This window comes from Mauremys mutica, chromosome 12 (genome assembly GCF_020497125.1).
Source record: "Mauremys mutica isolate MM-2020 ecotype Southern chromosome 12, ASM2049712v1, whole genome shotgun sequence".
NCBI classification, from domain to species: Eukaryota; Metazoa; Chordata; order Testudines; family Geoemydidae; genus Mauremys; species Mauremys mutica.
Window position 1 is genome coordinate 29,601,579 of NC_059083.1, and position 10,395 is coordinate 29,611,973.

At 50.8% G+C, this 10,395-nt stretch overlaps 1 protein-coding gene across 1 annotated transcript; it reads left to right on the plus strand.

The window, feature by feature from the left end:
* Nucleotides 1-1,841: 1,841 nt before the first annotated feature.
* LOC123346121 (zinc finger protein 251-like) lies at nt 1,842-3,507 on the plus strand. The gene is made up of 3 exons (XM_044983348.1): nt 1,842-1,893; nt 2,519-2,632; nt 2,964-3,507. The coding sequence occupies exons 1-3, from the start codon at nt 1,860-1,862 to the stop codon at nt 3,263-3,265; spliced, it is 450 nt and encodes a 149-aa protein (XP_044839283.1). The 5' UTR covers nt 1,842-1,859; the 3' UTR covers nt 3,266-3,507.
* Nucleotides 3,508-10,395: the final 6,888 nt, after the last annotated feature.

A 10,395-nucleotide genomic window follows, 5' to 3' on the forward strand; every position in this document is an offset into this window, starting at 1 on the left:
ATAATAGAGGTATATAAAATCATGAGTGATGTGGAGAAAGTAGATAAGGAAAAGTTGCTTACTTATTCCTATAATACAAGAACTAGGTGTCACCAAATGAAATTAATAGGCAGCAGGTTTAAAACAAATAAAAGGAAGTTCTTCACACAGTGCACAGTAAACCTGTGGAACTCCTTCCCTGAGGAGGTTGTGAAGGCTAGGACTATAACAACGTTTAAAAGAGAACTGGATAAATTCATGGAGGTTAAGTCCATTAAGGGCTATTAGCCAGGATGGGTAAGGAATGGTGTCCCTAGCCTCTGTTTGTCAGAGGATGGAGATGGATGGCAGGAGAGAGATCACTTGAGCATTGCCTATTAGGTTCACTCCCTCCGGGGCACCTGGCATTGGCCACTGTCAGTAGATAGGATGCTGGGCTAGATGGACCTTTGGTCTGACCCAGTACGGCCGTTCTTATGTTCTTAGTCCCAAAACAAGAGACTTATCCATTTCCAGCTCCCATCCTCAGTGATGCCCAGCTGCTCCTCCTCCATACTTTCTCTCTTTCTCAGGAAAACAGGTCACCTGGCCTCCCCCTCTCTCACTGTTCTCCAACACTTTCAGCTGGCTCCTTGCAGAGGACCTGCTCCTGCCATCGCTTGCCAGGATACAGAATTTTGGCCGTTCTCTATGCCCAGCCAACCAGTCTGCAGTCACACCTGCCCTCTAGAGGGCTCTGCAGTGATCACACACCTGTATCCCACCAGCTTGATACTTGAGTAACACATGGGGAAACCGAGGCGCACACACAGTATTCAGAGAAAACATTTAAGAACATTCCCATTTCATCACACCCCTCTGAGACCAGCCCAGGGGCATTTTTTCCAGTGGCTGGAGCCACTCTAACCAGACCAGCCCCTGAGCCTGAGCCTGAGCCTGAGCCTGCAGGTGATGGAGGGACCTGGGGAAAGTGCTGGAGCTGGGCAGGGAAATGACTCTGACAAAGGGCCCCTTGGAGGGACCTACTGGTGTCGCAGGGGGTTCAGTGCTGGGGGAGGGACCGAGTCCGTGTTGTGGTAAACTGACTGAGGGTTTTCCCAGCACAGCAGAGCGCAGAGCATCTGTCTGCAGCGAGGGAGCCGAGGCAGGGGGGAATCGGGGTATGACATGGATTCAAGCCCCTTCTGTAACCTCCCCTCTCGCCCCGACAGGCTGAGGAATCATGTCCACATGACGCTCCAGATCGTCCCGTCTTCCAGGGGACAGGGAAGGGAAATGGCTGTGATGGAGACAGCTCAGGTAGGGGATTTGCAGGGAGCTGCAAGGGGAGGGTTTATTGGGGGTGGGGGGTGGGCAGGAAACACCCAGGGTGAGGGGACAGGGTGTGATAAACCTGCTGGAACATGATCAACCTGGGTCTGATTTTGTGAACAGGCCCATGGAGGTGGGGAAATTCCCCCATTTCTCTCTCAGGGAACATCCCACTGGCCTGAGGCTGCTGTGAAATACGCAGGGAAGCTGTTGGGATTCCTGTCCCTGTCCCCAGCTCAGAGCTCTGCTTCCTGTATCAGCCTGTGGCTGGCAGGAGTGTGGGAAATGAGAAGACCCTGCCCTGCTCCGTGTGCTGGGGGGACAAGGAGCTCTCACCTTCTCCCACCCCCTGAAGCCTCCTGGCTGCTCTGAGCAGGGTGGGGGTGGGATTCTTCTTTTCTGGGCCTCTTCCCCCGTGACTAGTGGGTTTGTGGCTGGGGCAGCAGGTAGTCAGTGCAGGACTCTTGTTGTTCCAGATGCCGGTGACCTTCGAGGAGGTGGCTGTGTATTTCACCCAGGGGCAGGGGGCTCTGCTGGACCCCGCTCAGAGAGCCCTCTACAGGGACGTCATGCAGGAGAACTATGAGACGGTGACCTCGCTGGGTAAGGGATTCCCGTCCCCTCGGTTATTAGAAGCCGTGGGGTCTGCGTGTCTGACACTGGTCAGGTTCTTCCCTGGTTAATTAGATTGGAGGGGACTGGGCTCTGTAATGCACAGCTGCCGTGTGAGAGAGACTTGCAGCTCTGTGCCCTCTCCAGTGAGACTAGGGTGTCAAGACCTAAGGCACATACTAAATCATCCCCACCCGACCCCCCTAGCTTGCAAGGTGGAGAAGCCGTGTATTGTCCTGTCTGTGTTGTTTCTCATTTACACACATAATCCCTTTTCACTTCCCTCCTTAGTAACAGCTCCAGTCATTTGGAAGTCTCTGGGCTCCGCAAGCTTAGAAATAGGTAGGAGTTTAACTCTGGAGCGGGGTGTGTGTCAGCAAGGCCCCCAGAGAGCACAGATCCTAGCAACTCCTAGTGAGGGTGTCCCGATTCCACCCATCTCCCCAGACGTCTGCCTCCCCCAAAGGGGCTCAGTGACCATGTTCCTGTCCTCTTGGATTCCATGTTCCCCCAGCACAGCATAGAGACAGGTGCCACCCACGGAATGTCCTTTATGACAGAGGCTCTCTCAATCCTCCACACACCCTGATCTGCTCTGATTTCACTCCCTGAACAGGATTCCTGCTTCCCAAACCTGATCTGATCACCCAGCTGGAACGAGGGGAAGAGCCGTGGGTGCCCGATCTACAGGCCTGCGAGGAAAAAGAGATCTCAAGAGGTGCCCGCACAGGTGAGGACTGACACACAAACCATCTGGGGAATGAAGGAAAAAGTTGAGAATCCCAGAAATGTCAAATCAGTAAGTGCCCTCGGTTCTTCCTCATCTCACCCAGGGCAGGGCTGCAGGCAGCAGATATCATTGATGTTGCTTCCCATGTGTCCTGTTCCCTGAAGGAGTTTCCTTTCCAACATTCCTTTTGTGTGAATTTTTGGGTGGGATGTGGAGGCAGAATCCAATTGCTCCGTCTGTGCAGGTTTAGTATGTTGGGTTTTCCCTCGGTGCTATTCCTCTTTCTTTCTCCCAGGCATAATGACTCCTGTCTGGATTGTCTCTCTCTCAGCAGGGGAAGTGGAACTAGAGTGGTCCTTTATGAGAAGAGCTGAAGGGAATTTTTCCCATTGCTGTGAACAGGGAGAAGCCTGGGGAAATTGGCAGAGTTCAGAGAAGCTTCTGGGAAACCATGCAAGGGAGCAAATGGATGAATCTGTTATATATGGAGAAGGACACAGGAATCCTACAGCCCAGCAGACAGCTCCCAAGGAAGACAAATGCTATCAATGCCTTGGTTTTGGGAAAGGATTCGTTCTGAGACCACAACTTGTTATGCTTCAGGCAATAAATACTGGAGAGAAATCACTTTGATGCTTGGCCTGTGGGGAAAGCTTCAATGACCACTCAGATCTTTATAACGATGAGAGACGTCACACGGGAAAGAAACCCTATCAATGCCTTGAGGGCAGGAGCTGGTTGAATTGGAAGTCAGCACTGACTACACATCAGGCTACCCACACAGGAGAGAGACCCCATAAGTGCTTAGACTGTGGGAAAAGTTTCATACGGAGGTCACACCTTTTTATACATCAGAGAATACACACTGGAGAGAGACTGCAAAAGTGTTTAGACTGTGGGAAAAGTTTCACACACAACTTAAATCTTATAACACATCAGAGGATTCATACAGGAGAGAGACCCCATGAGTGCTCAGATTGTGGAAAAAGTTTCATACAGAGGTCAGACCTTGTTAGACATCAGGCAATCCACACGGGAGAGAGATCCCATAAGTGCTTAATCTGTGGAAAAAAATTCCTGAGGAGGTCAAATCTTGTTAAACATCAGGCAATCCACAAAGGAGTGAGACAGCATATGTGCTTGATCTGTGGGAAAAGTTTCATACAGAGGTCAGCCCTTGTTTCACATCAGAGAATCCACACAGGAGAGAGACCCCATAAGTGCTTAGACTGTGGGAAAAATTTCATACGGAGGTCAGCCCTTGTTTCACATCAGAGAATCCGCAGTGGAGAGAGACCCCATAAGTGCTTAGACTGTGGGAAAAGTTTCATATGGAGATCAGCCCTTGTTACACATCAGAAAATACACACAGGAGAGAGACCCCATAAGTGCTTAGAGTGTGGGGAAAGCTTCAGTAACTGCTCAGATCTAAAAAACCATGGGAGAAGCCACCCAGAAAAGAAATCTTATCAATACTTCCGAGGGCAGGAACTGTTTGAATTGGAAGTCAGCACTGACTACACATCAGATAAGCCACACAGGAGAGAGACCCCATAAGTGTTTGGACTGTGGGAAAAGTTTCACATACAATTCAAATCTTATAACACATCAGAGGATCCGTACAGGAGAGAGACCCCATGAGTGCCCAGATTGTGGAAAAAGTTTCATACAGAGGTCAGACCTTGTTAGACATCAGGCAATCCACAAGGGAGAGAGATCCCATAAGTGCTTGGACTGTGCGAAAAGTTTCACATGGAGATCAAGCTTGGTTACACATCAGAGAATCCACACAGGGAGAAACCCCATAATGGCTTAGCCTGTGGAAAGAGTTTTATACGGAGGTCAAACATTGTTAAATATCCGGGAGTCCACACTGGAGAATAACCCCATAAGTGCTTAGACTGTGGGAAACATTTAATAAACTGATCAGGCCTTGTTTTACATGAGAAAATCTACACAAGAGCAAAAGTACTTGGACTGTGGCAAAAGTTGCACACTGAGATCACACTGCATTAAATACTAGATAATTCACACACAATCTCAACTTCTGTGACACCTTTGTGCACCTCTAGAAAAATAACTAGCAGAGTCTTTTTTGAGGGAGAAGAGAATATGCCACGTTTACTGTGAACATAGAGAATTCTTAATAGGAATAAAAGATAACTAATTCAGTTTCTATTCCTAGCTAAGATTGTTCAAACCCCCCCCCCCACACACACACACAGTTCTACAGATGGAATATAATTACCAGCCTCAGTCCTAGTACACTGGCCAGGTGGTCCAGTCATGAGGAGGGGAGGTGGGTCCAGTCTGTGCGCACCGCTGCTCCTGAAGGATGATCGTAGAACTGGAAGAAGAACCCAACCCTATGATTTTGTACCCATCTTTTTATATGTTTCTATCCATAGATCCTGTCCTGTCTCACTGCCCCTGGACACTGTATGACCATGAGTCATCAGTTAATGGCAGATGTGACTTTGATCTTTTTCTTCCTGGGGCTTTTGTTTTTTTTTCTCTTGGGTGGGTTCTTTTGCAAGTTTCACCTATCTTGCTCTTCAGCCATCAGGGTGGTGCTGGCTGCTGGTCTTTGAAATGAGCTGGCATCAGGGACTGATCCCATCCCACACCCTCACATACATTCACACTTTTAAGGTAAACACACACTCCTAACATTAAACAGAGTTTCGGTTACAATATGGGGTTGCTTTAGTTAGAATGTTAGACATCAGGCAATCCACACAAGAGAGAGACCCCATAAGTGCTTAATCTGTGGGAGAAGTTTCATATGGCGGTCAGACCTTGCTAAACATCAGATAATCTAAACAGGAGAGAAATCTCATAAATGTTTGGACTGTGGGGAAAGTTTTGCTCAAAGATCAAATTTTATGGCACATCAGGCAATCGACTGTTCATACCGTTAGACTGTTCATACAGAGGTCTCACCTTGTTAAACATCAAGCAATCCATACCATAGGGAGACCATAAGACTCTCGGAAAGGTTTCAGAAACAGATCAGCCCTACTGAAGATCAGGCAATCCGCACAAGAGAGAGACCCCCGCTAAGTGCTTAGATTATGGATACTTTCAAATCTGGGGGGAGGTGGGGAAGGCTTTGTTTGTGCTCTTTGTTTGCGTTTCCTCTTGGAGCCAGAAAGGGACCAGACAGAAAAAAAAACCCCAAACATCTCTTAAAACCCTGCCTATGGAAATAATCATCTAGAATTACAAAAATAGTAAGTAAAGCCAGGCAAGGCTTTACACTGCCGACGTCCCTCTGTCCCTTGTTCACCCGCCTCCCTCTTCCACCCGCCCTCACCAACCCCACCCCACTCCCAGCCCTCTCAGGAACACGCCTTGTGCCTGCAGCTGCTGGGGAGGAGGCACAAGAGGCCCCTGTGCTGGAGGGATCCCTCACCGTGGGGGAGGGGCTTTCTCCTTCCCTGCAGCCCATGTGCCCAGACGAGCTGCATACAGGACCAGAGCCCAGTGGTGGACTGAATCCAGCTTTAACAAATGCCCTTTAATTTAGGGTCTAGATTTTGGGTGCCAACCTTTAGGCACCTGGGGCCTGGTTGTCAGAGGGTTTGGGCACCTGCAGCTCCATTGACTCCACCTGCAGCTGTGGAGGCTACATGGCTCTGGTGCATGTGCCCTGCAGTTCTCTAGCTGGGAGATTTCAAAGGCTGCCTGGTGGGACTAACGGAACCGCTCTGGCTGGTCCTTGCCTACGTACACAACAGAACAGGTCAGACTGGCACCGGTCAGCTCCAGCCTGGGGTTAGTTTGGCTACAATCCAGTCTTGGCATGGACCTGAGCTGCCTAGAGCCCTGTTGTGTGTGGACTCAAGGTGCTCGGGGTCCCACATAGCGTTTAGCCCTGTGATCTCCTCTAGTGCAGGGTGGCGGCAGCTGAGTTTAACCCTTCATGGAGCAGAACAGGAGTTCAGAATCCCAGTGAGAAACCTCCTCTCCCTGCTGGGCCTTGGACCTTTACCAAGGCGTCTCTCCCTCCTAACGGACACACTTCTTCAGGGAAGCTGATGTTGAGGTGGCACCATGGCGTAATGCTTGGCACAGTGGAGTGGGTCTGGGGAGTTTGGGGTTCAAGTCACATCTGTCCTGGGCAAGTAACTGTGCCTCTCTGTGCCTCAGTTTCCCGCCCCCTCCCCAGTTAGACTGTAACCTGCTCAGGGCAGGGATTGCCCCGGCTGGGTTTTGTGCAGTGCTCAGATCTTATGTGTGGTCTGTAAAGGGTGTTGTGAGGCAAATAGAAGTGAGGTTTCTCTGTTGCACAGTTTCTCTGCACTGAGGGCAGGAGGCGGCTGTATCGGATCCCTCCCAGCACTGGCTGATGCAGGCTCGGCAGAAATTGTGCCCACACTCCAGACTGACAGGTTCTGTGAAATACTCCAGACAGACGGGACATGTCGCTTCCTCCTGGAGACTTTCCACGGGGCTCTCTGCAGCCATGACTCCCTCTGGGCAGGAATATGCCCCACCACCTGCAGCAGCAGTTGGGGGTTTCCCTCCCTGGAAGTGACTCAGGCTGTTTGCAGAGCAGGAACCAGCCCCCTGGTGACATTACAGGCCTGGAGCTTTGGTGAAGAATGGCTCTGCTCCGGCAACCAGCCCCCTGTGCTGGTGTGAGGGGTCAGTGGGGCTTCACTTGGGCACCACTCACATTGGGCATCCCCTGGCATGATGAGTTTGCAGGGTGAGGGTCTGTGTGATTAAGGAGTGACATTCAGACTTGGCAGAATTCTTCTTTTATATCAGTTTTGTTGGAAAAAGTTGATGTTCCTTTTTAAGCACTTTTTCCATATGTCTTGAGATAAAGTTTCAGTTGCACAACATTCTGGGTTTCAGCATTTCTTTCCAATTTTTATCAACTTAAATGTTTACAGTTGTGGGAAATTATGGGGGGATACGACAATAGTGGGTCAGACCACAGTTATTTAATGACAGTACACACTGAGATTCAAAATGTTAAAGCTTTATAACCATTAGAACACAGGTGGCTAAGATCACCTCTCAAAATAGACAAAGTCTCTCTCCTTAAATCAAACTTGAGTAAGTTGTAAAGCAGCCTTGTTCTTACTTTGCAGATCTGTAATTTTCACGTACCCGTTGAAATATTTTTTCATTGGTTCGTGTGTTCGCAGCAAAATCAACGTTTGCCAACATTTATGAATAAAAGTGAATCCTTTCAAGCCTCGTGATGATAAACTCACAGGCTAAAATGTGGTTAAGCTGGAATCAATGTTTTCAAGACCTGATTCTCGTTTACACTAAGGCTGCTCTGACTCAGTGTAAAGGGGCTGCAGCCTCACCAACTTTCATGATTTTATCACGATTCTTGCAATATTTGTTGTGTCTGTTGAAACCCCAGCTCCTGGAATCATGTGATGAGGCTCTCAGCTTCCGTTTTCTAAAGAAAGGATGTTTCTAGCGCTCTTCATTGCAGAGAAAAACTTTAAAATGTTACCCCAGTGCAGCCTAAAGCTCTGAGAAACCAAAAGGGAAATAAAAAAAACCCTTAACATTGACAATTTATTATTAAGTCTCATGATTTCGAGGAGCCTGACTTGTGATTTTTAAATGCCTGGGGTTGGCAGTGCTGCGCCTGTGAGAATTCAGGCCTTAGCTCTCTCTCTGTTACCCAGGGCAAGTCCCCTAAAAGAACGTCAGTATTGATCTAACACAGCACCGGCCATACAAAGGGGAACAGATGGCGAGGGCAAGCAATGGGACTGTACATGGAGCCGGGACATGGGCCCCAAGCAGGACATGAGTACAGCTCCCCCAACAGGGGATGAACTAAAAAGATAAAGGAGAATGTTAATTTTTATATTTAGATCTTTAGGACCAGATCCTCCAAGGTTTGTAGGCTCCTAACTCTCATTGACAGCAGTCTACATCCTTTGAGGATCTGAGGCTTAGAGTCTTACCTAAAGATACCAGGCCTGGAAACATAAACTGATCAATGGCCATGCAGTACTGACAGCACCAAGTATTCAGCATTCCTGAGACTGGCAGAAGGAATCATGAGATCTTTTCTAAAACTTTTTTGTTTCTGAGGCCTGGTCTACACTAGGACTTTAAGTCGAATTTAGCAGCGTTATTTCGAACTAACCGCTCAACCGTCCACACCAGGAAGCCATTTAATTCGAACTAGAGGGCTCTTTAGTTCGAATTTGGTACTCCACCCCGACAGGTGGAGTAGCGCTAAATTCGACATGGCTAGCTCGAATTAGGCTTGGTGTGGATGCAAATCGAACTTAATAGCTCCGGGAGCTATCCCACAGTGCACCACTCTGTTGACGCTCTGGACAGCAGTCCGAGCTTGGATTCTCTGGCCAGCCACACAGGAAATGACCCGGGAAAATTTGAATTCATTTTCCTGTCTGGGCACTTTGAATCTGACGTCCTGGTTGGACATCGGGCGAGCTCCGCAGCACCTGCAACGATGCAGAGCTCTCCAGCAGAGGAGTCCGGGCAATCCCAGAATAGAAAGAGGTCCCCAGCATGGACTGACCGGGAAGTCATGGATCTGATTGCTGTGTGGGGCGAGGAGTCTGTGCTCTTGGAGCTGCGCTCCAACAAGCGGAATGCAAAGACCTTCAAGAAGGTCTCCAAAGCCATGATAGACAAAGGATACAGCCGGGATGTGATGCAGTGCCGCGTGAAAGTCAAGGACCTGAGGCAAGGTGTGACGGGGCAGGACAGCCCCGCACTGGTACAGCAGGGGTTAACCCTTCTTTGCTAGCAGAGGAAGCCACGCCCAGGAAGCTCTGCTGGGCATGCTCCAACTGGCAGACCGGTATAAAAGCCTGCAGGTCTGCTCAGTCTGGGCTGACCACCGGGGGAGAAGGACACAGACCGTCAGCTCCTGCAGGAGGAGAGCCAGTGAGCCTGGACCGGGACGTCAGCCGAGCAGTGGCCGTACCGGAGACCCCGGGGAGGGACGCCTGCCGGAGGGGACCTACGGGGGAACCGCTCCCACAATGCAAACGTCCGGCTAGACAGGGTAGGAAGTGACCCAGGGGATTGTAGAGACTGACAGCCTTAAAGCTGCAGTACCGCTCGGCGTGTTGCGGGCGGATCCCCGCCGAGCGGGTGGCAAGGAGAGCTTGCCATAAACAGGGCCCTGGGTCGGGGCTCGGTGGAGAGGGCGGGCCCGAGTCCCCCTACCCCCACCCCTTATACCCCGCTCCGAAGGGGGTGTTGTAGGACTCCGGCCGCTAGGCCGTGCTAAACCGCCCCGAAGGGAGTTGTTGGACTCAGGCCGCTAGGCCGTGCTACCCCACTCCGAGGAGGGGGTTGTTGGACTCTGGCCGCTAGGCCGTGCTACCCCACCCCAAAGGGGGTGTTTATGGACTCCGGCCGCTAGGCCGTGCTACCCCGCCCCGAAGGGGGTGTTTATGGACTCCGGCCGCTAGGCCGTGCTACCCCACCCCGAAGGGGGTGTTTATGGACTCCGGCCGCTAGGCCGTGCTACCCTGCCCTGAAGGGGGTGTTTATGGACTCTGGCCGCTAGGCCGTGCTACGCCACTCCGAGGAGGAGGTTGTTGGACTCCGGCCGCTAGGCCGTGCTACCCCGCCCCGAAGGGGATGGTTATGGACACCGGCCGCTAGGCCGTGCTACCCCGCCCCGAAGGGGGTGTTTATGGACTCCGGCCGCTAGGCCGTGCTACCCCGCCCCGAAGGGGGGTGTTTATGGACTCTGGCCGGTAGGCCGTAATACGCCGGCTACCAGGGGCAGA